The sequence below is a fragment of the Pimephales promelas genome, chromosome 4, assembly GCF_988280905.1.
Source record: "Pimephales promelas chromosome 4, fPimPro1.hap1.1, whole genome shotgun sequence".
Classification (NCBI taxonomy): domain Eukaryota; kingdom Metazoa; phylum Chordata; class Actinopteri; order Cypriniformes; family Leuciscidae; genus Pimephales; species Pimephales promelas.
Window position 1 is genome coordinate 17,582,279 of NC_142772.1, and position 27,912 is coordinate 17,610,190.

General features: G+C 37.7%; 2 protein-coding genes across 3 annotated transcripts in view; one reads left to right on the forward strand and one right to left on the reverse strand.

The window, feature by feature from the left end:
• Positions 1-327: 327 nt before the first annotated feature.
• LOC120477471 (WD repeat-containing protein 5) lies at positions 328-9,426 on the forward strand. The gene is made up of 14 exons (XM_039669086.2): positions 328-480; positions 887-980; positions 1,335-1,443; positions 1,545-1,618; positions 3,086-3,175; positions 3,280-3,369; positions 3,472-3,555; positions 3,634-3,689; positions 4,720-4,766; positions 4,992-5,067; positions 6,043-6,076; positions 7,286-7,360; positions 7,495-7,582; positions 7,675-9,426. Exons 2-14 carry the CDS (start codon positions 915-917, stop codon positions 7,773-7,775), a joined length of 990 nt encoding a protein of 329 aa, XP_039525020.2. The 5' UTR covers positions 328-480; positions 887-914; the 3' UTR covers positions 7,776-9,426.
• A 138-nt stretch (positions 9,427-9,564) lies between these two features.
• rxrab (retinoid x receptor, alpha b) overlaps positions 9,565-27,912 on the reverse strand; it is a 96,456-nt gene continuing 78,108 nt past the window's right edge. For both annotated transcript variants that reach the window (XM_089130027.1, XM_089130026.1), the window contains 5 exons: positions 22,690-22,819; positions 21,872-22,004; positions 20,225-20,316; positions 16,580-16,685; positions 9,565-11,073 (listed from right to left, as the gene is read on the reverse strand). In XM_089130027.1, the coding sequence (XP_088986153.1) occupies positions 10,926-11,073; positions 16,580-16,685; positions 20,225-20,316; positions 21,872-22,004; positions 22,690-22,819 (609 nt within the window). In that variant the 3' untranslated portion in view covers positions 9,565-10,925. The remainder of the gene's footprint in view (positions 11,074-16,579; positions 16,686-20,224; positions 20,317-21,871; positions 22,005-22,689; positions 22,820-27,912) is intronic.

Sequence of the window (27,912 nt, forward strand, 5' to 3'; positions counted from 1 at the left end):
TGCTGTGAATCAAATGTGGCGCACGTGTTTTATCCTGCAACACTGGTCAAAATAATTTCATATTTATAAATGTCATGTAAATAATAAATAAATAAACAAACAGTTCCTTTGTAATGTTCCACATCTCATGATGCCACCAAAGAATCAGCATTACAAAACAGTAAGACTGATCCTAGATCTGTATAGCGAACACAAAATATAACACTTAAAGTACTTAAATAAAATTACATGATTTTAAGAAACTAAAAGAACACAGAAACTAAAGCGGTGGAAAATGTATATTGGCCGCATAAAGTAAAGAAGACAGCCATCATAAGAAACTCAAGTTGTCATTACACACTGCACATGCGCAGTGGCGCGCGTGTAATTTCTATTTGGCTCAGCAAGTGTCCCGACGTGTCTTTTCTACTAGTTTTGTTAACGACTATTGTCGTTTAGATTGGGTAATTTGAAGTTGAAACTTTGGTTGAGGACTTTCTTGTAAGTTATTCTTTTATTTTTGTTCGTGTTTCGTCGCTTATATGATTTGGAAACTGAGCTGAATTCAAGTATACTCTGCTTCTGTTGTTAGCCGTGCTAGGTGTGTGAGTGTACATCAGTGACAGGCGTGTGCGCGTGATAGGGCGTTAACTAGTTGTTTACTATTCTAACTCATTCATGTGTGTCTGACTGTCAAAATATACGCCACACCACGTGGTAAATAAACATATGAATTAGTCTGAGGAAGTGACTGGCTAGTCTGCCATGATGCTATTGTAGCGAGACTTTCCTTAGGCCATGTGCATTTTGAAGCAGCTCAACGCTGTTAAGTTTGCTTTGTTGCTTGTAAGTTACAGCTTTCTTGTCTCTTAAATTACTTGATGATCTCGTTCTCTCTTATTTATAGTAATTATTTGACCACATGAGATGCAGTGATGGCATCAGAGAAGAAGCTGGACACAGAGACACATAAGACACATGGAGCATCATCATCCTCTAAGGTAATAAAAGACATGGTAATGGAATATTGCAGTATTTAGCCTATAAATTATTTATCTGTGCACATCAAATAAAAAAAAGCATGTGTCCTTGTAATCTTATTCACATTAATTTCCCCTCCCTCTTGCAATGAAATCTCTTTTCTTCTTTGATGACTGCCGTTTGGATGGCACAACTTGACTGAGATCACAGCAATAGCAAACCACAACGATCCAACAATCTAAATATTTCCCAATGGACAAATCAAGTCCTGTCCTACATTTTTGCAACTTCCGTTTCATGCCAACTTTAAATGCAGATTTAGCTAGAAGTTAAGGTGTTTCTCTGTTGATTATCTGTATACTTTTTTCCTCAAGTCTGCCCCTGGGAAGCCAAACTACTCATTGAAGTTCACCCTCGCAGGCCACACAAAAGCTATTTCATCAGTGAAATTTAGCCCTAGTGGTGAATGGTTGGCCAGTTCATGTAAGTAGTGTTTGTTTGTTTTGTGTTGAAACATTCAGTTGTAATCTATAAAACAGCAAATCAATGTCTGAAGATTTTAAAAATGACAATATCTTTTTCAGCGGCAGACAAGCTCATCAAAATATGGTGCACTTTTGACGGAAAATTTGAGAAGAGTCTTGCTGGACATAAACTTGTGAGTTTAATGAAAGTTAAAATGATTGTTCACCCAAGAATGAAAATTCTGTGATCAATTGGCCTTTCCACTAAGACTTTCACTCTTCAAAAAGTGCGTAAAGTCACCTCAAGTATGGTTGAGCTGTTATTGACCGTATTTCATGAGCTCTATACGTCTGTTGATCATTGTTTATATGTACATAAAAGCCTAAATAAAATATGTTCATCATATAAAGCAATTGTGTATCTTGGGAGACTTTAAAGGGATAGTTCCCCCATGATTTACTCAACCTCAAGCCATCCTAGGTGTATATGACATTCTTCTTTCAGACGAATACAATCTGAGTTATACAAAAAAAAAAAAAAATGTCCTGGCTCTTCCAAGCTTTATATTGGCAGTGAATGGCCGGTTTCTGTTTTGAAGTCCATCAAAGTGCTAGCCTGGATGCCAGCCCGAACCCCGCCCACAACATTTTTTTGGTCGGGAAGTTCGGTCTGCACTCGATCCATTGAGGAGAAATTATGATCAGTCAATAAATGAACGGGCCAATCAGATTGCCAGGGTGGGCTTTATACGATGATGGACTGATGATCTGCAAGGACGTAATCATCACGTTATCAAAGAGCGCTTAACAGGTTTCCCTGACTGCAGCGAATTGCGGAGAATTGAGATCTGTTGTAAAATAAATTTACAGCGCATGCATTTTAATTGACAAACAGAAAACTGCAATCAAGGCATTTGTCGATAGGAAAGATATTTTTGCCGTCCTTCTTACATGATTCGGCAAAAGTGTAACTTATCAGCTGGCTCTGACGGTCGCTAAGAAGATGGGACATAATGAAAAGCCTGTGGTCGTTGTGGTTTCTCCTTTGGTCGCACTCATGGAGGATTAAGTAAAAGAAGCAACACTCGTTATTTAACTTCTAAAATAAGTAAGTTCTGTTGTTGAAAACTGCGCTATGCAAAGGAGTTGATTTGCTGCGTTGCTCTGATTGGTTGTAGGTCTACTGACTATCCAATTGAGTGCAGAGGTTGTTTTTTTTGCCTGGTTTGGTTAAGACACGCCTCATAATCAAAGCCCTATGGAGGAGTTTCAGACTCATATTCTCACTAGAATATGAGTATGACGAAGTCAGGCTGTCAAAGTGCATCTATCCATCATAAAAGGGCTCCACACGGCTCTCTGGGGTTAATGAAGGCCTTCTGAAGTCAAGCGATGCGCTTGTGTTAGAAAAACTTCCATATTTCAAACTTTATTGGCTAAAATAAGTTGCTTCCGGCAGATGGCAACTCCCATTGTAAATAACTCCCATTGTATTCGTCTGAAAGAAGAATGTCATATACACCTAGGATGGCTTGAGGGTGAGTAAATCATGGGGTAATATTTATTTTTGGCTGAACTATCCCTTTAAGAATATTCCTGTTCCAACATTTAGAGATCATATTATTGTGAAGTGTTTTACAACCCTGTGTTGTATTTAACAGGGAATATCAGATGTGGCCTGGTCTTCAGACTCAAATCTGTTAGTGTCTGCATCAGATGACAAGACACTAAAGATCTGGGATATGAGTTCGGTAAATCTTTTCATAGATTTTTTTTCATATAAATTCTGATGCTGTAGGTGTCACCCATATCAGTTTCTGAATTTTGTCTGCAAATTCTGTCATGTTTTTTAAAGGGAAAATGTCTAAAGACCCTAAAAGGACACAGCAACTACGTCTTCTGTTGTAACTTCAACCCACAGTCGAATCTGGTTGTTTCTGGATCTGTAAGTAAACAGAAAGATGGATTATTTTTTTAAAGCAAAAATTAATTATGTATACGAGACCACGATTACAATGATATGTCGTATGTTTCATCATGTTGACAGTTTGATGAGAGCGTACGGATTTGGGATGTTAAAACTGGGAAGTGTCTGAAGACCCTGCCAGCTCACTCGGACCCGGTCTCAGCGGTAAAAATTAATTCCTAAAAAAATGGTTTTGTTAGCTTTCATGCAGATTTTGATGTCTTTTTCATCTAATGTTTCCAGGTTCACTTTAACAGAGATGGATCTCTGATAGTATCCAGTAGCTATGATGGTTTATGGTAAGTTGAGTAACGCCTTCTATTATTCTATTATTCTATTTTGAATATTATTCAAATGCAGTGTGTAATATAGCTGTTTGTGAATGTAAGACACTAAAGATCTGTGAATGTAAAACATCTGCAATGTTTTAAAGATCAAAGTGCACGACGAACAAGTTGTTGTCTCCTTAAAGAAAGAATCGATTCTGAACTGCCGAATCGAGTCATCAGTTATTCCAGTCTCTCTTCATGTTACAAAACTACGTAACGATGTAACAAATTAGCAAAATTCCAGCCTATGGTCATCATTGTCTTCCCGCAAACAACGTCTACTTTGACCTTCCCTCAAACAATGTAGTTGTTGCCGAGGCCTGGAAGAGTTTGGTTTGTGGTGTTCACATGTCGAGATGACGCTGTTTTTAGGGCTGCGAATCAACTTTGCTTGCTCTTCAAAAGGATACGAACTTGTGCTGGAATTGATATGAAAGAACTGACGCCATCAAGCCTCCAGAGCTGAAATTCATATATGGTAATAGGCATTTCATTAAGCTTTAGACCAACAGACTGGGCCTTCTAGCCAATCAGAGCAAAGTAGGCTAGCAGTAATGAGAGGTTAGAGAGACAGAATCCTCAAACAAACAGTTTTCAGACTCTTTGTAAAATTAGGTGATATGCAATGTATAGAAAGATTAAACTGTATTATGAGCAAACCATAATTGTATTAGTCAACAAAATTAGGAACCTTTAAAATAGACTAACAGAGGCATTTTTAAAATGCTGAAAGTCATTTCAGTGTAACTTACTTAGGGTAACTTACTCAAGAACACCCCCATCTATTCAACCACATACCACCTCTGTCCAAAACCCTGCCCTCTAAAGGCATGTCAACAAATCCAAACACATAAAAGGCAGTGGCATAGCACATTCTCTGTCATGTAGAGCTGTGATAGTAAACATTTACTTGCAGCACCTCCAAGTAAGCCACTTTTCTTACGTTTACGACCGACGTGATGTCAATATTTATCCATTCATGTTACTTACTGTATTTCAGTCGATTGTGGGACACTGCTTCGGGACAATGTCTGAGAACTCTTATAGGTATGTGACTCTTTTCTTTGTAGTATGTACCATATGTGCTGATGAAGCTGGTGAGCATGATATCAAGTTTTCCAATTATAGCTGGACTTTATTTTAGATGTTCGGTGTAATTGTGGTGCCAGATTGCAGGATGTTGTGTGGTGCATAATTTGGATAAATGTGGCCTCTCTAAATGCAAATAAAGAGCGTCTGTTGATAGAGAACTGATCTTTTTTTCATTTCAAGATGATGACAACCCTCCTGTCTCGTTTGTAAAGTTTTCTCCAAATGGAAAATACATTCTAGCTGCGACACTGGACAAGTAAGTGAACTCGTCCTCCTGGTCACTCTTTTATTTATTCCATTCAATGGAGTCTCTGAGACCAAATTAATTCAGCAAAATTGCAAACAGTTGTAACAAATGTATAATATCAATATTATGGTAACTATACAATAAGGTCTCTTTTGTTAAAGTGGCCTTAATGGTTTTTTTGAATATTCTTTTTCATGCAGTGTGTAATATAGCTGTCTGTAAATGTAAACGGTCTGCAAAGTTGTAGTCGAAATTGTATGAAAAATAAAGTTATTGTCTCCCAAAAGAAAGAATCGACTCTGAACCCCTTAAATCATCCGTCAGGAATTCGAATCCCAATCAGTTACAGCTACGCGTCACAACACATTTGCATAATGCCCGCCTATGTCTACATTGTCCGTTCGCAAACAACTTGACCCACGGGATTCGCAAAAACGCTCGCTCTTGAAAATGGGTCCGTGTCCACTTTATTTGGATCAGCCTGCTCCTCACCTTGCTCAAACCTACATGTATGATTAATTATTAATGTATATATATTCTACTGGGTGTTCAAAGTATGTAGTTTTATATTGTGTAGGTCTTTGGCTAACTCACGCTATTACTATCTTATTGAAATAGTTAATGCAAATCAGCTGTGTGCCCCTATTACCAAAAAATGTGTCTTAATGCAGATTGTCTGTCGTTACTAAGTAATGATGAAGAATTGAGCAAGATTTGTTTTACAAACTTTAATGTTACATCAGTCAATCACGTTAGCTAACATAGGGGCTAATATTGACGCAGTTAATGATACAGTTTAATAAATTAGAAATATACACATCGATTTTTTGACGCACATACACTTGTTAATGCTGATGGTTCATTTCCGACACGCTGTACGTATATATATATGTATATGTATGTGTAATATATATATATATATATTACAGCCTTTCATGTTAAAAATAGGTAAATAGATACAATATTCTTTCATTTTCCTTACAGTACCTTAAAGCTCTGGGACTACAGCAAAGGAAAGGTATGCAATTTAACTATAATGATTTCGTTCTACTACTGATTGCATTCAAATTAACAGTGTATATATTATACATACTATTAATTTTACTACTTTAATATTTGAAAATATATTTGATGACATGTTGATAATGCTAATTTATATGCATGTGTGTACAGGGTTGACTATACTTGTGAGGTCCAATTTATATATAAGTCTAGTGTTTTGCACAGGTTTCTTAGTTTTAGTTAGTTAGAACTTTAGTTAGGTGAACTGAAACCATATTCTGGACAAATGTTGGCAAATTAGTTTTTGATTTATTTTTAAAAAAATACTTCCCTTGATCTGAGCAGTACAAGACTTGGCTACTTTTCCTAAGTTTGCCTCCTGAACACACACACAATTATTTATTTTTTTGGTTAAATTCTACAACGTTAAGTGGGTGAAAAAAACATGGGCACCCGTAGAAATGAATGGGAAAAACTGTAATTTTAGAGCATTCTAAAATAAACCGAAATAAGACACCAGGTGACTGCAAAGTCACTTCATCTTTAGGTTTTAGCTCTAAGAACTTATTGGAATTATATTTTAATGTAGTTAAAAAAAATAAAAAAAAATAAAACTACATAGTAATTAATTTACATTGAATTAATTTACATAGAAAATATGGTACTTTTTGAAGTAAATAAATTCAAATATACCCCCAAAATAAAATAAAAACACCATAAATGGATAGAGAAAACTTTATCGAAGACATTGATATAACATTTATAATAAATAAAAATTAGGATCACACCTGTGTCCTCTGTGCCCACATTTGTTCACAATTACAGGATTAAGGGCTATACAGTGAATACGGTTTGAGGGCTACGTGATAACAAATATCATTAACCTTATATATACTGTATATATAAACAGTGGATGTCTATGAGATGTCCTCGCTAATATAGTCAAACGAATGTGTTTACACCTACTTATATAATTTCTGGGTATAAACTGATCCCCAAAAAGTATTAAATTTGGCAAGACCTCCTTTTTGGGACATCCTTATTTGAAAAAAGGAAAAATAAGTTAAAAGTGAATAGCTTTTTAAAAAATTATTATTGTAATAGTATTTCTAATTAGCTGTAGGCCTATATAAAACAATAGAATGTCCACATTTAGCTAAGTCAATTTGTGTGGGTAATGTTTGATGCTTTTAAATGATCTGTTGTATCTTTTAATATTTTTTAGTGTCTCAAGACATATTCTGGACATAAGAATGAAAAGTATTGCGTGTTTGCCAATTTTTCTGTGACTGGAGGAAAGGTAGGTTCTGTTTAACTTTGTCAAAGTATTGTATAGTTACATATTTATACAGTTATTTTGGTTCAGTTCCTACTAAGGGCAAGTTTTTTTTGTTTTTTTTTTGAATAACCTGAATCTGTCTTGGTTCTGTTCAGTGGATCGTCTCAGGCTCTGAAGACAATATGGTGTATATCTGGAACTTGCAGACCAAAGAAATTGTGCAGAAATTACAAGGGCACACAGGTATATGACATTTGATTGTCCTCCTAGACACTGAAGTCTCTTTCATTGTGTTATCATAAGAGGTTGTAAATATGATGTATTTTTGTCCTTAGATGTAGTGATCTCGACAGCTTGTCACCCTACAGAAAACATCATTGCATCAGCATCCCTGGAGAACGACAAGACCATCAAACTGTGGAAGAGTGATTGTTAAGTTAAAGAATATACTTCAGAGGCTTTTGTAGAAAGATTCAGATTGATGACTTTAATTAGTATCTGTCTTTTACAATGGTTTGATAGCACATCAGGCTTATCTGAGAGATGGGCAGGTCCTATCTGCTTAGAATAGTGACATCTCACTTATCAGTAAGATTTTTTCCCCTTAATATACTGTAAAATCTACTGTAATGTTTTCAGTTCATTTTTAATTTATTACAGAAGTGCAAATGGTTTCTATCAGATCATGAATTCTATTGTTTTATAGTTCTATTTGGGTAAAGATATATGTACTTCTGGTAGATAAACCAAAAATGTGTATATATAAACGGTTTTGTTAAATGAGAAAATATCTCTTGATGTACATTTTTGCTGCCAAATGTTTGCCTTTTTTGCAATTGTGAATTAGCAATGTCTGTTGGAACCTTCATTTGTTTCTTAACATAATTTTCCAGCATTTCAGCCTTGAATTTTAAGGTATTCATTCGTCTAAGTCTCAGTTTTATTTTATTCTCATTTGAGCAGTAGGTTAATCTCCGTAAAGTGTATAATCTTCTGCACCGGTAATTCTTCACAATAAAATTCATTGGTTAACATAAACTAATAATGATCTGCACTTATACAGAATTTATTATTCTTTCAACATTTACTAATACTTTATTAAAATCTTGTTAACATTAGTTAATGCACTGTGAACTAACATGAACAATGTGTAGCTTTATTTTATTAACTTAAAAAAAGATGAACAAATAAAGGAACAAATATATTGTTCATGCTGGTTAATACATTAACTAATAAGCCTTATTGTAAAGTGTTGCCGAAATATTTTGTCACCAAATATCTTATCTTGTATATCATCCTTTATTCATGACTGTCAAATAATTCTGTTTTCTGAAGATGACATCAGCCTTTTTTACAATCTGAAATTTAATAGTCCTTTGAGCAGACATTATAGAACAGGTCAATACACAACACAAACTCAATTTGTCTAGTAAAAAAGAACGAGGGAGCCATCCTCAGCTCTCAGGTGAGGTTACCACGAAAACAACAGAACAGAAGCCTTTTTGCATGTTAAACTTTCCCTCAGTCCAGGTTTAAGGGCATGGCTCCAATTAAAAATGAATATTTACACCAACAATGTGTACAACATGGAACTGATAAAATGATACAGAGGAAAAAAATTACACTTTGTACAAAAATAGATAACTCTTTTAAAATGCATCTCTTTTGTGTTTCGCTAACGTGTCCTGTGATGGACTGGGGTCTCGCACAGTCACGGGGGACTATTACAGATTCAGAGAAAGATGTCTGATTGCGCCTGATATCAGATGTGCCTGGCTCCTGATGGTCTAACAAACCCTGTTTGACGACTAGTCCAACACAGTGTAAACCCAAAGCGCTTTACATGTATTTACCATAGCAAGGGGCTTTTTATTTCTTGTTCGCACATATGCTGGTTTTGGAGAAATGAAAGGCCAAAGACGTCCAATGACAGAACAAACAAAAGTTCACTGATCTTCCCTGATGGCTGATTCAAAGCATGTTACATGACCGCTATAATTTTAGGTTCTGTAAATCAATCATAGACAGTCTTTTCTGTTTATGCATAGACTGAATACTCTTGTCGTCATTTTGCTGTGAGGGCTGGCGTAATAAACTTTTGGCAGAATGTTTAGGTCTGTCTGCTAAGGACAATTCCTTAAATTGCTGCTACACAGTTCACATACTTCCCGAATTCCAATAATTACAGTAGTCAACATTTGAAGTGGATAAAGTTAATCCTATAAGACAAGAACGTTTTTGTTCAAAATGAATGTATAACTTAGATTAAAGTTTTTTATCCACTTCAAATGTTGAGTACTTTATTTTAAATTCATCGTCATCATGAAAACACTGGTTCAGATTGGCTCAATCTGCAACTGAGGTTTGATGGGTCAGTACAAACGGTATGAATCTGTAATCAACATTTACAGTTTCTTGACACAGATAAGACACTGCACAACGGAACCAAAAACAGAAAATGTGGGATTTTGCATCAACCTGAGGTGTAGAAATGGTTATTTTGCAATGTTTGCCAAGCATTTTATCTCTTAAACTGTAATGGCAAATGAGTGCAGCTGCAATGTCACAACTCTTCCAATAGGGGACAGACGTAGCACTTCTTAAACCTCCTGATTCCCTGAGGCCAGACTATCATCTGGATTCCTGTAACCTGTTAAATATTTTCAAATCAAAAACACCCACTTGTTTGAAATTATCAGATGATATATAAACATTATTTAAAATCTTTGGAAATACTTAATACATATTTATGCTGAATTATAGGCAAAACACATTTTTTTTTTTTTTACACAATTCTAACAATGAATCATTGCATTTTCATCCAGCGTGAGTTCAGCCAGGAGTACACCTGCTTTTCATTCTTTTTTAGACCATTATGTTATTCATAGGCCCATATATCTCCCCAAAAGAAAAGGACTTAAAGCCAAATTGCGTGCAGTTTCTTCCTCATAAAGATGGCCTTTCAGCATCCTGACGTATGACAATACAACTTGAAAGAAGCGATTTATAAGTGCCTGAAATTGAAACAAACAAATGTGGTCCTTTTAACACTGTTAACACTGAACTCTGTGCTACAGTTTGAGCAAGAGCTTCTAATGGCAGATACAGTGATGTGTTCCTTAAGGACAGCTGCATGAAGAAGTGCATTTGAGGTATTTTTTTTTATCCTCTCATGAAATCTGAAAATTCACAGCAAAATGATTGTGAGCTCAGAGATGAGGCGATTTGGCTGTGTACTCAATGGAAAGCAGAGGTAGACCTCTGTAAGGCAGAAGAAATGAGAAACCATAAAAAACAAAAATAAAAAAAACCCTCCAGATCTGTGAGACTTGCCAAAGTGCATGCAAACCAGGAAAAAAAAAAAAAAAAAAACCTCACTTAATCCATCCTGTATGGTATTCCGCAATGAAAAGTTACTCAGTATTTTGTGGATTGGGCAATGTTTTCTGAAGAAACGCCAAGGTAGAATTACTTCTCCTGTGAGATCAGAGATGTGTCCTGTCCGGCCTCCTGTAGTGTTCTATACAGTACAGTACATAAGCAGCACCCTCTGTCAGATGGGTGGAGATGAAAAGAAATCAATCCCTCATGTCATTTGGTGTGGCGCCTCGAGCATTTCCATTAGAAAAGTGTCGATGGGCGTGTCCCCGATTAACTTGAAAAAGAAGAGATGTTCAAGACACTTCAGGCCGATGGAGCGCAGGGCAGGCAGGCGCAGTAACAGCTTGGCAAATCTGTTCATGAAACAATGGATGTCAATGTTTGGATTAGCACAGTGTAATACTTATAGGGTTATTTCACAGAAAAATACAAATTCGGTCATTAAATACTCAACCTCATGTCGTTCCAAACCTGCAAGACTTTCTTTCAACTTCTAATTACAAATGAAGATCTTTTTGATGAAATCTGAGAGCTTTCTGTCCCTCCATTGACAGCTAGTCTACCACTTTGATGCTTCAAAAAGTGAGGTTGTAAAACGTATCCACATGTATTGGGTGGTTTAGTCCAAATTTTCTAAAGAGACACGATCACTGTATATGATGAATTGATTTAATTTACTTTTATTCACATATAAACATCCATCAACGCACACATCTTTTGTGGTAAACAGAAGCTCAAGCATGTTCGCTTGACGCTCATTCTCGTGTTACGCATGCAGCACGCCTCCACCAGGCATTCTGCTCACATTACTTCGTTGCTTCATGACCTTCGTGGTATCTCATATCCTAACACAGTCTCATCCCAAAAAGTTATATAACTGACGTTTTGGGACGTATTTTGACCATACGTCAATATCCGCCTTTTTAGGGCCCCCTTAAACGTCGGTAGATGGCGATCCCGGGCCGTCATACAACTGACGCTTTACCTTTAACGTCAGTTAGGTGACGGGTTAGGTTTAGGGTTAGGTTTAGGTATGGGGTAGAGTTAGGATCCCATAACCTCATCTACCGACGTTTAAGGGGGCCCTAAAAAGGCGAATATTGACGTATGGTCAAAAGACGTCCCAAAACGTCAGTTATATGACGTCTTGGGATGAGACCGGGTTGGACGGGTTAGGTTTAGGGTTAGGTTTAGGTATGGGATAGAGTTAGGATCCCATAACCTCATCTACCGACGTTTAAGGGGGCCCTAAAAAGGCGAATATTGACGTATGGTCAAAAGACGTCCCAAAACGTCAGTTATATGACGTCTTGGGATGAGACCGGGTAAGGTATTGCTTTTAACATTTAAGGCACTAAACGGTCTTTCACCCCCATATTAGTCGGCTCTCTCGGATCAACTGAACTTGGTTCATTGTCCAGCCTTGTTTTCGATTATCTACAGTAGGTAATTTAGTGTAAATGTGCCAACATTATGGAATTCTCTGCCCCTTTCACTTTGAAATATTTCATCAGTGACTGCATTCAAGACACAGTTAAAAACATATCTATTGTATATGTACTTCGTTTAAATGTGATTAATCCTTTGTGATTGTAAGTTGTGTGTTAGTGTTTAAATGTATTATAAATGTACCGTGTAAAGCGACCTTGAGCTCCGGAAAGGCGCTATATAAATAAATAAAAAAAAAACTTCACATTTGAGCTTCTGCAAGAACCAATGAGGTGTCAAGCAGGTTCAGTTGAGCTTCTGTTTATGTTCACTGATCAATGTTTATATGCAAATAAAAGCTTAAATTAAATCTGTTTATCTCATAAAGCGATTGAGTCTCTTTAGAAAATTTGGACTATGCTCAATTCATATGGATTAGTTTTACGATCACTTGATTAACTTTTTGAAACGTCAAAGTGGTGTTACAGATGGTTCAAAATTCAGCAGGCAGATTGTTAACATGAACTATAGAAAAGGGATCATACTTGCCTCATTGCATTGGCAACCAATGAAATTTAGAGTCCTTCTTTTAGAATACAAGGCACCATACAATTCGGCCCCCGATTTTATTTGTGATCTTATTAGGCCATCTAGGTCACTAAGATCTTAAGATCGGTTACTTTTATCGGTCCCACGTTCTTGTTGTAAAACAAAATGTGATCGAGCTTTCTCTGTAGTCGCCCTAAAGCTCTGGAAAAGTCTACCTTTGAGCATCAGGGCCTCTCGATCACTGGATGCTTTTAAATCCAGTTTAAAGTCTTATTTTTACTCTCTAGCATTCGAGTGATGCTGTTATGTATACATTAATTGATTTTGATACTAGATTTTTATCTCCATTTCTGTCACTTTTTTCTGATCCTTTTCGCTCTTAAATTCTGATTTATATTTGCATTGTATTGTAAAGCACTTTTAACTATGGTTATGTTAAACTTGTGGTCAACTTAAAAATAAAACTTGGAGCGACAAGTAAGCTCTCAGATTTCATCAAAAAGATCTACATTTATGTTCCCGAAGATGAATGAAAGTCTTACGGGTTTGGTGTGACGATCTGCGGCTGGAGTGCCCGCTTGAGCCTCTGGGGGGCACTCCTTCCTAGTTTATTGTTTCATTCATGTTTTACCCTGGACTGATTATGGTTTATTTCATGCACCTGTGTTTTATCATCTTGTTTAGTTCACCTGTTTTAAGCCCTGTGTTTCTGCCCTGTCTTGGTTGGTTATTGAATTTATGTGTGTTACGTTGGTGCTTTCACGTCTCTCGAGTCTTGCTTCTAGTGTCTTGTTTTAAGTTTGTTTAATAAAGCTACACTGCGTTTGGACCCAGCCTCAGCTCTGTTTCTCCGCACAGCGTCACAGAATAACCAACCTCAATGGGCTATGCACGGCGTTATTTCCGGTGAAGGATTAAGGATGCTCGATAACTTCCGCCGATCATAGAGTCCAATGCAATACCGAGAATTTATATTGAATTTTATACTCCATGGTTATACTAAAGAAACGTTAGTCACAAAAACAGATAAAACAGACACCCCTCGTTGTGTTTATGCTTCTTTTTAAAATGATATTAAATAAACATAACTATATATAAAATTACATCTAAACGTATGTACGTTTCGTTTCAAAGACGGGAGGACAGTAAATATTGAAGACTCTGCCATAATCCCGTTTTCTCCGGTTTTCCTCCGCTTTAATCTACACAACCGGAAATGGACGAGCATCCTTACGTCAAATGCGGAACTTATGCGTGCATATAGCCCATATGGGTCCAGCAGTCGTCAGCAACCGGGCTATGACAGAATACCTGTCGTCAGTCTTGCAAGAGGGCCGGTCTGTCCAAAGGTACGCGAAGGAGTTCCTGTCCATTAGCAGTCTGGGAGCGCTAGATGATATCCAGCTCATGGGCCTGTTTCTGAATGGGCTGGATTATGAGATCGCTCGATGGATGCCGCGGGACCTTGCCAACTGGACTCTTGACGGGTATGTCGCTCGGGCTTGTTCCTTGCAGGACCTCTTCACTACTGCGCGCTTATTCTACTCGACACCTGCCGAGTGTACTTTACCCGCGAAGCCCTCGTCGTCTTCACCGCTGGTTCACGTCAGTCACGACGAGCCCGCGCTTCACGTGCGCATTGACGAGCCCGCGACTCACGTCAGCCCAGCCGAGCCCGCGCTTCACGTCAGCCCAGCCGAACTCGCGATTCACGTGAGCCTCGCGAGGGAATCTCCTGTTCAAATCGATGAATCTCCAGTTCAAGTGGATGAATCTCCAGTTCAAGTGGATGAGTCTCCGGTTCAAGTGAGTGAATCTTCAGTTCGAGTGATCCTGTTCAAGTGGATGAATCTCCAGTTCAAGTGGATGAGTCTCCGGTTCAAGTGAGTGAATCTTCAGTTCAAGTGAGTGATCCTGTTCAAGTGGATGAATCTCCTCTTCAAGTGAGCGCTGAATCTCCTCTTCAAGTGAGCGCTGCATCTCCTCTTCAAGTGAGCGCTGCATCTCCTCTTCAAGTGAGCGCTGCATCTCCTCTTCAAGTGAGCGCTGCATCTCCTCTTCAAGTGAGTGAGTTGTCCAGCCCAGCGAGTGTGTCTAGCCCTGTGACGCGCCGCCGCAGGAGGAGGAGAAGGAGGACTCGTTTGGTTCGCCAGGCCCCGGTGAGCGTGCCCAGACTCCTCGCTCTGCCGGCCCCGCTTCTGCGCCTCGCTCTGCCGGCCTCGCCTCTCCGCCTCGCTCTGCCGGCCCCGCCTCTGCGCCTCGCTCTGCCTGCACCCTTCAAGCTCCGGGAGGCCTTTCCTGTACCCGTTCACCACCCAGAGGTTCCTCCCGTGAATTTCCCCAAGTATTTTTTTGGGGGGGGCAGTAGGTACTCTGTGGGGGCCATGGAGGCGGCACTGACATGGACCGCACCTGTGTCTGCTCCGCCCTCGTCTCTGTCTGAGTCTGCTCCGCAAAGGTCTGCTCCGCCCTGGCCGCCATCACGTCCTGCTCCAACCTGGTCACCCACGCTCCACGGCCCAGGCCCGCCTTGCTTGTGTCCTGGTCCCGTTCCCCTGCACGGGCCTGGCCCTCCGTCCCTCCCCCGGGATCACCTTCACTCTGCCCCCCGCCTGGATCGTTCTAGGAGCATCTGGAAGCCGCTCCTTAGAGGGGGGGTTATGTGACGATCTGCGGCTGGAGTGCCCGCTTGAGCCTCTGGGGGGCACTCCTTCCTAGTTTATTGTTTCATTCATGTTTTACCCTGGACTGATTATGGTTTATTTCATGCACCTGTGTTTTATCATCTTGTTTAGTTCACCTGTTTTAAGCCCTGTGTTTCTGCCCTGTCTTGGTTGGTTATTGAATTTATGTGTGTTACGTTGGTGCTTTCACGTCTCTCGAGTCTTGCTTCTAGTGTCTTGTTTTAAGTTTGTTTAATAAAGCTACACTGCGTTTGGACCCAGCCTCAGCTCTGTTTCTCCGCACAGCGTCACATTTGGAAAGACATGAGGGTGAGTAATTAATGACAGAATTTTAATTTTTGGGTGAACCTTTAAGCCGTTTTCTTAAAATGTTAAGTTAAGGTAAATCATTGTTTTCACTATCGTTCAAATTTCAAATAACGTTTACATTTTTTATTCACCAAGGTCAAATTAAATTGATCAAATGTGACAAAAGATAAATGCTATTCTTTTAAACTTTCTATTCATCCAAAAATCCTGAAAGTATCATGCTTACCCCAGAAAAAAATAAAATAAATAAATAAATAAGCACCACAACTGTGTTCAGCTAAAGCACATAATCAGATTAATAGAATGATTGGTAACACTTAAATCCTTTCTGTATAATGTTTTATAATTATATTATTTTATAATTATGCTTTGTAATGCAACTTATAATTCATTTGTATGATCTCATGAATAATATTAACTACCGTTATGCCTTTAGAAAGTATAATGCATTAAAAAAAAAAAAAAAACATGACAAAGAACCAATTTCAGATGTAACCACGAATCTTCAAATATATTCCATTTATGGCAAATAATGGTAAAATGTAATTTTAAATTGTAATAATATTTTGCAATATTAATGTTTTTATTGTATAAATAAATGCAGCCTTAATTAGCATAACAGTTTTAAAACATGACAAACTCTTATACCGCTCAAAATCTTCTTAAGAGTATTGTAAAATATATATATTTTTAAAATAAAATAAGATTGAATTTTACTATAAGTAAAATTGGTTGTGAAAATTAAATTAAAGGTTTAGGGGTAGGGTTAGTGTAGAATGTTAATAAGTAGAATATTTGTAGAATATTTATAAGTTTGTACAGTATAAAATCCATTACGTCTGTGGAGAGTCCCCTGCGTGCTTGTGTGTGTGTGTGTGTGTGTGTGTACCTCCCAGGCTGATCAGGGTATTTGTGTTTACAGTAGGCCTCTAGAGAAGCATACACTCTTTCCCTTAATGCCTCCACCTCTGATGGATTAGACAGTCCTTTTGAATCTAAGAGTTGATAAAAAGACAAAATCCACAATTTAGCGTGAACTACCAAAAGTTATATTTACACACAGCTTTCATAAGAAATGGCATGCAAGGATAAACCTTGCCTGTTACAAATCAAACCAAATGCAGTAATGTTAAAGGAATAGTTCACTTAAAAATGGAAATTCTGTCATCATTTACTCAACATTTACTTACATTTAAAACAAAGTGCATTGCCTTCTAAGAACGTTCTTCCCATACTGTACATATAGAAAGGATGCTGAGCATACTATTTTTGGCAAAGCCCTCAGCGTCGGATACCATATTCCACAATGCAATGTGCTTGAATTGTCCTTGTGCAGGGGCGCCTGCAGGATTCCAGAGGAGATTTATTTATTTATCTATTTATTTTTGTAAACACCAAGTTCAATATATGCTAATGTTAAAAATTCAACTCCGAGAGAAGTTTTAAATTTCTTGAGTATAGGCGCTTTTCCACTGCTGGGCCAAACCATTCTCGTTGCTTAACCGTTCCATTCTGTGCCGATCAGGCTCAGCAAGGACGTGGTTTCATTTTCCACCGTGGGCTTGTGAGTAATAAAGTCCAAATTGAGTGATATAAACTCACAATTGTGAGTTATAAAGTTATAATTGAGTAATATAAAGTTGCAATTATGAGTAATAAAGTTAGAATTGAGTGATGTAAAGTCACACTTGTGAGTTATAAAGTTAGAATTGAGTAATATATAGTCACAATTGTGAGTTATAAATTTAGAATTGACTGATACAAAGTTGCAATTATGAGTAATAAAGTTAGAATTGAGTGATATAAAGTCGCACTTGTGAGTTATAAAGTTAGAATTGAGTGATATAAAGTTGAAATTGTGAGTTACAAAGTTAGAATTGAGTGATATAAAGTCACACTTGTGAGTTATAAAGTTAGAATTGAGTAATATAAAGTTGCAATTATGAGTAATAAAGTTAGAGTTGAGTGATATAAAGTTGCAATTGTAAGTTATAAAGTTAGAATTGAGTAATATAAAGTTGCAATTATGAGTAATAAAGTTAGAATTGAGTGATATAAAGTCACACTTGTGAGTTATAAAGTTAGAATTGAGAAATATATAGTCACAATTGTGAGTTATAAAGCTAGAATTGAGTAATATAAAGTTGCAATTATGTGTAATAAAGTTAGAATTGAGTGATATAAAGTCGCACTTGTGAGTTATAAAGTTAGAATTAGAATTGAGTAATATAAAGTTGAAATTGTGAGTTATAAAGTTAGAATTGAGTGATATAAAGTCACACTTGTGAGTTATAAAGTTAGAATTGAGTGATATAACGTTGCAATTATGAGTAATAAAGTTAGAATTGAGTGATATAAAGTTGCAATTATGAGTAATACAGTTAGGATTGAGTAATATAAAGTTGCAATTATGAGTAATAAAGTTAGAATTGAGTAATATAAAGTTGCAATTATGAGTAATAAAGTTAGAATTTAGTGATATAAAGTTGCAACTGTGAGTTATAAAGTTAGAATTGAGATATAAAATTGCAATTGTGAGTTATAAAGTTAGAATTGAGTGATTTAAAGTCACACTTGTGAGTTATAAAGTTAGAATTGAGTGATAAAAAGTCACACTTTTGAGTTATAAAGTTAGAATTGAGTGATATAAAGTCGCAATTGTGAGTTATAAAGTTAGAATTGAGTGATATAAAGTCACACTTCTGAGTTATAAAGTTAGAATTGAGTGATATAAAGTTGCAATTGTGAGTTATAAAGTTAGAATTGAGTAATGTATAAAGTCACAAGTGTGAGTTAAAGTTAGAATTGAGTAATATAAATTTGCAATTATGAGTAATAAAGTTAGAATTGAGTGATATAAAGTCACATTTGTGAGTTATAAAGTTAGAATTGAGTGATATAAAGTTGCAATTGTGAGTTATAAAGTTAGAATTGGGTGATACAAAGTCACACTTGTGAGTTATAAAGTTAGAATTGAGTGATATAAAGTCACACTTGTGAGTTATAAAGTTAGAATTGAGTGATATAAAGTTGCAATTTTGAGTTATAAAGTTAGAATTGAGTGATATATAAAGTCACAATTGTGAGTTATAAAGTTAGAATTGAGTGATATAAAGTCACAATTGTGAGTTATAGAGTTAGAATTGAGTGATATAAAGTCACACTTGTGAGTTATTCTCATTCTCACCCCATGGCGTCGTCACCTTTTGACCATGCTTCAATATTTGACGCTTTAGGCGCCCTTTAGCGTCAGTTACATGATGCGATCATACGGCGTCATCTAACTGACGCTAAAGGAAAAGCGTCAGTTAGAGGACGCGGTTAGGTTTAGGTCTGGGGTAGGGGTAGGGTTACACACGATCCTAGGGCGTCATCTGACTGATGCTAAAGGGCGCCTAAAGCGTCAGATATTGAAGCATGGTCAAAATGCTTCCCAAGGTGTCAGTTAGGTGACGCCTTGGGGGTGAGAATGGGCTGTTAGTTCATGTTTTCCTGCTCTGTTTAATTTCGGTTATGTCCCAGTTTGTTCCTGTGATTAATTCTAATCAGCTGTACACTCTAAAAAATGCTGGGTTGTTTTAACCCAACTTTGGGTCAAATATGGACTAACCCAGCCGTTGGGTTAAATTTTTACATTACATTTTTAACCCAACATTTCAGGTTTGTCCATATTTGACCCAAAATTGGGTTAAAACAACCCAGCATTTTTTAGTGTGTATCTTATTTAGTTCCCGATTATCCCCTGCATTATGCTTATCATTTTGACATTATAACTCTGAAGGAAAAAAGTCAGAATTTCGAGAAAAAAAATGATGAATTTTGAGATAAAAAGTTGTATATGTTTTTTTTATTCCATGGCAGAAACAAGCTTCTGTAGAGACACGTTTCGGTGTAAATGTCTGCTTATTCACATGACAGTAGCTGATTTTTTTTTTTCAACAAATAGCTTTTTTTTAGTTGTTGTTTAGGGGAATATCCATTTCATCCAATGCTGACAAAGAACCGATTCAAAAGAACGATTAATTCACAAAATGATCATCATTGATTGTTTAGTCGACAGAAATAGGAGACATCCGTAATAACTGCAGAAATGTTCACAGACACAAAACTGCAGACGTTTCTTAGGTCAGTTGGAGTGCTCACGGCACAAAAAGTGTGTACATCCATACAACTGCAGGTGCCACCATAACAAATGGTCAAAAGTGATCTCTTTCTTCACTCATTATTTAACTGGACTGTCAATATTTAAGACATTTTTACACACCAAAATCACCAGTTTTATTGCTTGAAGATAAACACAGAGGACACGTGAGAACAATGTTGCAGTATGTACTGCTAGCTGCAGTATAAGCCTGTCACTGAGGTTTACAGTCACAGGAATCCCATTTACCCTGGCTTTATGGCTTTATTTCAAATAGTTCTTTTTTTAAATGGACCAAAACAAATAGCAAGATAGCTTAATCAGACAAACAAACAGCACTCTTACGCAAGTTCGTTTAAAATGCCATTTAAGTTAAAGTATGCGTTACTGTACCTGGATTGAACAGAACAATGGCCCGCAGGCATCCAAGTTCAGTCTTGTCCATTTGCATGTCTCTCATCTTTGACACAAGCTCTGTCAGCACTCTAAAAAAAATAAGTGAAAAAATCTTTACGCTCACAGGCAACTCAGCCAATCTAAATTATAGCGAGTTAATTTTTCTCCAACATACCCTTAAAAATGCCAGTAAATGTTCTGTAACATATTAAACAGGCTCAGTGAGTCATCACTCAGCTTTATATTTAGTTTTCATATTGCCTTGAAAATCAAAGTCATTATGCCTTATAAGTCACATTCATCTCAACTGCAGACAGACCGGGCAGCATATATTTCATTAGTGAGGACACCAGCATATCTCATGCAGCCAGTGAAACATTATCACAGCGCTACATAAAAATGCCATACGGCTTAATGTAAAAATGGCATCAATCAAGAGTAAGATGTGCAGGACACTTTCCTGATGCAGCATCTAATATCATTATAGGGGTTATTTTCAAAAATTCATGTGTGCATGACCTACGGCTGTCACAAATCTTCCACAGGGTGTACTATCAGGACACATGAAAGGTTTCTTAGTAGATAGCAAGACCCTACTCTCTATAAACTGAACACTGACACTGAATTTAAAACGATAGTTCACCCAAAATAAAAATTCGTTCATCATAACTAGAGTATGTTTGCACCCTATTTACTCACCTCACTTTTTTGTGGAACACAAAATATTTAGTTGAATGTTGTAGCTGCCCTTTTCCATATAATTTAAGTGAATGGGGACTGGACCAACAATGCTTCAAAATAAAAAAAATACCCACAAGTATTAAAGTATCAAAAATGTAATACAACTATGTTCCACGTCTTCAAAAGCCTGAGATTTGGTACAGTGCAAGAGTGTCCATCCACTTTTTTAGTAGCCTTGGTTCTGAAAGTATATTTCCCATTTATTATTTAAAAGAAAAAAAATCGATGAACTATTCAAATTCAAATGCATGAACGAAACCAGCCAGCTATGAAGAGAATAACATACACACTTTAATTCAAAGAAACAGATGAAGTGGAATTGAAGTGACTCAAGTGTCGGGTCCACGGCACGCCCCCTGGGGCCCACTTGTGGTGCCGACACTGAAAATATGCATATTGGAGCCCCTGAGGGGATGGAAAATGAGATGGGAGGAACATTTTTATTTCATTGCGTATTGTGTTACACAGAGAAACTTTGCATTCACATTTGCAAAAGTACTGAACTGACTTTTAATTCACTGTGCTTCATGGCAATCAGTGGCTTTTTTTTTTTTTTTTTGGTGAGATTTGCTTGTTTCAATTCTTTAATTGAGAATCGTTCCCTGACAGAGAGAACAAGACGTTCTGTCCCTCCTGCCACAAAGATGAACTGAATACTTTTATTGGACTGTATAGCCGTATATACTTTTACTTTTATTGGACTGTATAGCCGTATTGTTTAGAGTTTTTAAGGTGCAATTTTTGTATTTTGTAAGCTTGACAACACCAATCCTCATTCACTTTCATTATATTTAAAAGAACATCTAAAATATTCATCAGAAATTCACCTTTTGTGTTCCACTGAAGATAGAAAATCATACAAGCTCAGGCTTTTTTTTTTTGTCTCTGAAAGCTTGGACTAACCTGTCAAAGATGGCTCCCACACCGGCAGTATGTGCGCTGTTTCTATGGACGTGAAGGCCTGTAGCTAATAATATCCCATCCTTTACAGCTATGGAACGATGTGAAAAAGAGGCAATCAGGAGTTCATTCCACCCTAGCAACAGAGGACAGGAGCACAAAAGCACATTGATAAGCAAAAAACAAACAAAGGTAGCCAGAAAGGGAGCAGAACATCTACTTTGTATCTGTGTGTGTGTGTGGTTGATTTGTCTGCTCAATATAGATATGTCTGCTTATAGCTCAATATCAACTTAAGTTGTTAACCAAAATTGTGTTTCGTTTCAATGAGGACATCTCTATACATGTTTAATACATTGTCACAGTTTCATATACAATCCCATTTCTGAGGCTCTAAATAAATCATACTGAACAGAAATACACTGAGAGTTTGGTTGTCCTCAGGCAATCTACAGCCTAATAAAATAAATGCAACATGTGAATGGTGAGAACAATCCAGCCTCTTATTCTCCCTCGCTCTGTGTAAAAGCCATCATTCTTTACGGAGTAAAGACTCTGACTCCGAGATAACGAGATGAAATTCCTTCTTTAATCGATGCTATGACCCAAGTCTGGATCAAATGTATTTGCAAATCTATAGAAATGCTTCTGGAATAGACTGCAAATGTCAAAAAAACGCAAACATACTCATTTCTGATGTATTTTTTTCAGCGGTAACTTCATATCTGGAAGAATAGATGTACAGCAAATGGGTCATTTTAGGTTGATAATCTGCATGACTCCAAAACAAAAAAGCAGTCTGTGTTTCTTTACTGACGCACCTGCTCGAAGGAGGATCACTTGATCGTCCAACGGGAGATCAGAAAAGTGAGGTATCCGCTTGGCCCACTCCACTAAAGTAAAGAGTTGCTTGTCAGCTGCTTGGCAGATGTTTGTTACAGGGTCGTTAGGCTAGAGAGAGAGAGAGAGAGAGAGAGAGAGAGAGAGAGAGAGAGAGAGAGAGAGAGAGAGAGAGAGTAGTGTAAGTAGCTTTCCTGGCTACACAAATAAAAATCAAAATGAGTTCTCACCCAGCAAACACAGAACGTTCCCTTAACGTTCCCGAATGGTCCCATGAGGTTATTTTTTTGGGAACCAAACAAGAATGTTATAGAAACATTCCATGTAGGTTATTTTTAGGTTCCATTTTTATAACGTAAGGAGAATGTTCCAGGAACATTAAGGGAAAGTTCTAGGAACGTTCTGGGAACCAAAAACTTACGTTCCCAGAACCTAAATTTGTTTGCTGGGCAGTTGTTTCTCCTATGGACAGCAATGTACAGGAAACTTTTACTTTGCTGTCTGATTCTCTGATTTTCTCCCATAAAAAGACCCTAGTGAGCTCCTAGATTCAGAAAAGAGAATGTCATTATCTCAAACTGCCAAGATTCCTGGATCTGCAAAGGACAGTCAGTCTTAATACGAACTAAACCATTTCTTATCAAATTGGATTAAATTAGACCAAGTTTTCAGTGATGTTATCCACATTAATTGTATAGCTCTATACGTGCCTTCTTTGTTTCTATTTTAATTCGTCCTATGGAATTTTAGGAGAAACATCAGAGAAAACAGTGATATGTATCTTATTACACAATAATCTAAAGGAAAAACAAGTTAGTCAAGTAATTTTCATTAACCAGTGAGTATCAGATTTTTGCATTTACACTATACACCGCTGAAATCATAGATATATCATATAGAGACTAGATTCCCTATTGGCTGCTGGGCACTGAGAAATCCGGCCACCATCTTGAACCCTTTTCTCAATTTCTTGGATAAAACTTGGATCATTTGTTCATTCAACAAAAATCACCTGTTCAATAACACAACTTAACACTAAAGTACTACTATTTCAAAAGGTAATTAACACAGTACATTTCAAATGTCTGTTCATTTCCTTACAATGATCTAACCATCAATTGATACAACGGCCCAAAATGATAAGTAACTGTTGCATTACTCTTAATGTAAAGTTGTATGGAAACAGACACACAATCTTCCATGTTTACAGTTAGTAAATCATGAAAGTTTCAAGATAACAAAATTCATTGTCACCAATTAGCGTGGAGCATGAACTGAATGAACTAGACTACAATATCCATGGATGCAGCCTAATATTATATATTTTTGCTTTGATTCCAATAAACCTATGTTGTGATTGTACTGTAGTGTTTTGCATCAAACTTTGTTCAATGATTCCACTATGTGTGTATTCTCTCTACTACTGCAGTACTTTTACAGAGATGTATTTATTGTACATGTAGTACCATAATGAAACCTGTATCACCTATTTTGTTCTACAATACTAATTGTACAAATTGACACAGTGAAACTATCGGTTGCTTATGTGTGGGTGGTATTTCACAGTAATTTTTTTTTTTTTTTAACCAATGATTGTGCAAGTGCAAGATTTCTTTAAAGATGTGAATGCACAATGCAATGTGTTGAACATTAGACAGTCTGTGTTAAAAGTGATAACCGTTTTGAGTTTTGTGTCTAGAGTTTTGAGAAATGACATCAAGGTTCTGAAAATAGTAGCAAAGTGATTATAACTGTAATATTACAGAAGTCCAGTGGTAAAATTACGTTATTAACTTACTCATTCTACCCTTGTAAAGTTAATCCGAATAGGACTTTAGATTGCAATTGATAATAATGTACAGTAATTATATGTGGAAATAAAACAATTATTATTGGTATAATAATTGGCCAGTGAATTTTACACAAGTGTCATACTGTATTATCAGTGTTGGGCAGTCACTACTTGTAGCTTAGCTAGTAACTTAGTATTTTTTTGTTAGCTGCACTATTTACTGAATCAACTACTTAAAGGGTTAGTTCACCCAAAAATGAAAATTCTGTCAGTATTTACTCACCCTCATGTTGTTCCAACCCCGTAAGACCTTCGTTCATCTTCGGAAAACGAATTAAGATATTTAAGATATTAAAATCGCTCCTGCATACAGTCCATAGGCTTCTTGAGGGACTGGCTCTTGCCGTCCCCGAAAAGTCATAAAAGACATCGTTAAAATAGTCCAAGTGACTACAGGGGCTCAATCTTAAGTTTATCAAACGACGAGAACACTTTTGTGCGCAAAAAAACAACAAAAATAACGACTTTATTTCAACTATTCGTTTATTTCTCCCTCTGCGCGAGTCAGCTAACTAGTTTAATAGCGTAAGCTTCTGTTATTGTACGTCACACGCATCACACACACATGACCAGCGTCGACCAATAGTGAGCCTACGTGTGACGTAGCTCTACGCATTCACACTACGTTAACGGACTATAGGCTTATGGAGAAGGAAGTGAATAGTTGAAATAAAGTCGTTATTTTTGTTGTTTTTTTGCGCACAAAAGTGTTCTCGTCGTTTGATAAACTTAAGATTGAGCCCCTGTAGTCACTTGGACTACTTTAACGATGTCTTCAATTACTTTTCGAGGACAGCAAGAGCCAGTCCCTCAAGAAGCCTATGGACTGTATGCAGGAGCGATTTTAATATCCTAAATATCTTAATTTGTGTTCCGAAGATGAACGAAGGTCTTACGGGGTTGGAACAACATGAGGGTGAGTAAATACTGACAGAATTTTCATTTTTGGGTGAACTAACCCTTTAACTCCTTTATTGTGATGTGTGCTGTGCAAACTTGGTCAGAGAAGCTAGACCAGCTTCATTTGACAAGAACTACCACCTTCTAGCCCTAAAAAACAACGGTGATTCCATCACAGCGCACAATGAAGGTTTGATTCTATTATCTTGTATTTTTATATATTTTAATCTTTGTATATTACAGTTTTTTTTTCGATTGCTAAACGACAGTGAGCACGACTGGAGCTAAATGTGCAAAACTCTAACTACAGTCTGCATTACCAACAGTAACCTGAGCACAATTCTTAACACACGGCTCACTGAGATAACACACACTGAGAGGAAAAACACTAGCATCAAACACCAATACAGAAAATACAAACTTTTCATCTTTACAGTTTCAACAATTTCAGTGACTTCATACAAAGTAACATTTTCTTCAAAGAAAAGAGTGAAATTCTTTAATTTGATTTATTTACATCTTTAGAACATAACAATTGAAAATTAGCAGTTTGCTTCATTAGTCTGTAGTACTGTAATTTACAGAATTACAGTAATGAGAAAAAAAGGTAGAAACTACAGTAAAAGTACATAACTGTAACCCTGCCTCTCTCAAGCATTAGGCCACAAGTTTTCAGACTTTCAGCTGAAATTGTTTGAAAATCAGCAGTGTGTGAAAGGCACAAGGCTGAAATTTATTTTGTTTTGAATGAGTGGTTCACAGTTTTGACAGCAGTGTGTTAGCATTTGAACAAAGTCCTGTAAATCCACAGTGTTGTGCAGGTTGTGGTTAAAGTCATGGGATAAGTGTGTAGAGTTTTGGAAACTGTGTTCAAGCAATGAAAAACGATCTAGAGTTTGGTCCGCATGAACTGCTGCTGTGCAGACTTAGAGTTTTGCACATGTAGCTCCAGTTGTGCTCCACTGTGGTTTAGCAATTGAAAAAAACTGTAAGGTTCTCTTACGAGATGTTCTCTCGTATTGTATAAGCTAGCTCTGCAGGCTTTTGAAGGAAGCGCGGGAGAAGAACGCCATCTAGCTGAGGTCGGGCAGAGGTGTGCAGCGACCAAGTCCTCGACGGGCAGCATGGCTGTATATCCCTTCTCAGCGGCTCCGTCCACCGAGTGGAGGGAGGTTCCACATGGTTCCGCAGGGGGCTCCGGCGGCCTCTGGGAGCTGCGTTTTTTTCTTCCACGGCGAAATGAGAGGCGGCGCGGGAGCAGTCTTGACGGCCTGAAGTCGTGCCCGCAGGGAAGACAACGGCAGGTCCTCGCAGTGGTCGCATCCCCCGTCAGCGAGGGCGAGCTCTGCGTGCTCCAATCCGAGGCAGAGGGCGCGGATTGACATGGCGATCTCCGTCCTCGAGAGGAGCGTGGCAAGAACCACAAAAATTTCGAGGCATCTTTAAAAAGACGCTCGAGCTCTTTAAGTAGGACGAGGAAAGGATACACGTCGTCGGATGGCGCTAGCTTGCAAGGCGGCTGAAGGTGGCGAAGACGGCCGGCTTCTTCAGTCTCCGTAGCTCGCTAGAAGGTGCCTTCTCGACGGCGACGGCTTCTTCTCAAACAGCGGAAGCGTGTAGCTCGCTGAAGGATGAAATAATCAACTTATCAGCCTGAAAGAGCCGCATTTATACTGTCTAGCCACGCCCTTTCTGGCGGGCTCTGACGCAATGAGAGCGTGCCTGCTTTTCATTGGTCGCGAGTTCAGCCCGGCTCTCCCATAGGCAGTTCTCTCTGAACCAATAAGCTACTAGCCTGCTCATGGTCTGCTGCAGGGGGACTGCGTTGACAATGGATACAAATTATGGAATAATTTTTTGGCTTCAACTTCTCAGAAAAGATGAATCTTTCCCGTAGCGTAAGCTAGTTTACGCAATACTCGTTGCCTCATCTAGAGAGAACCGAGGTTACGTTAGGTAACCGTTTCGTTACTTTGTTCTTATTTTCTCTGTTCTGTAAAGTGTATTTGAGTATTGTGTAAAGCGCTATATAAAAATGTATTATTTTTATTATTATTATTATAAGGTGCTAAGAGGGTGATCCACCGAGCTTCAACAACACAAGCTCCTAAGGTGTCAACAGTCACGCATGTTGTGCGGGAGGAGACTGGAACAGAGGACATTTTCCTTCTTGGAGAGCCCATTGAAGAGACCCAGTTTGGCATCGACAACCATCAGTCTGACTTGTTGTCATAGGTTGTGTCTGTGTTTTTAAAGATAAGGCTCCACCGTAGTGCCAAACGTCTCTTGAACTACAGAAAGGGAGCACGAGAAAGCAGCTCTGTAGACAGTCCTCTGTGTGTGTGTATGAGAGAGAAAGTGTGTGTTTGCGTGAGAGACTGTGTGTGTCAGAGAGAGTGTGTGTGTGTGAGAGAGAGTGTGTGTGTGTGTGTGTGTGTGTGTGTGCGTGTAC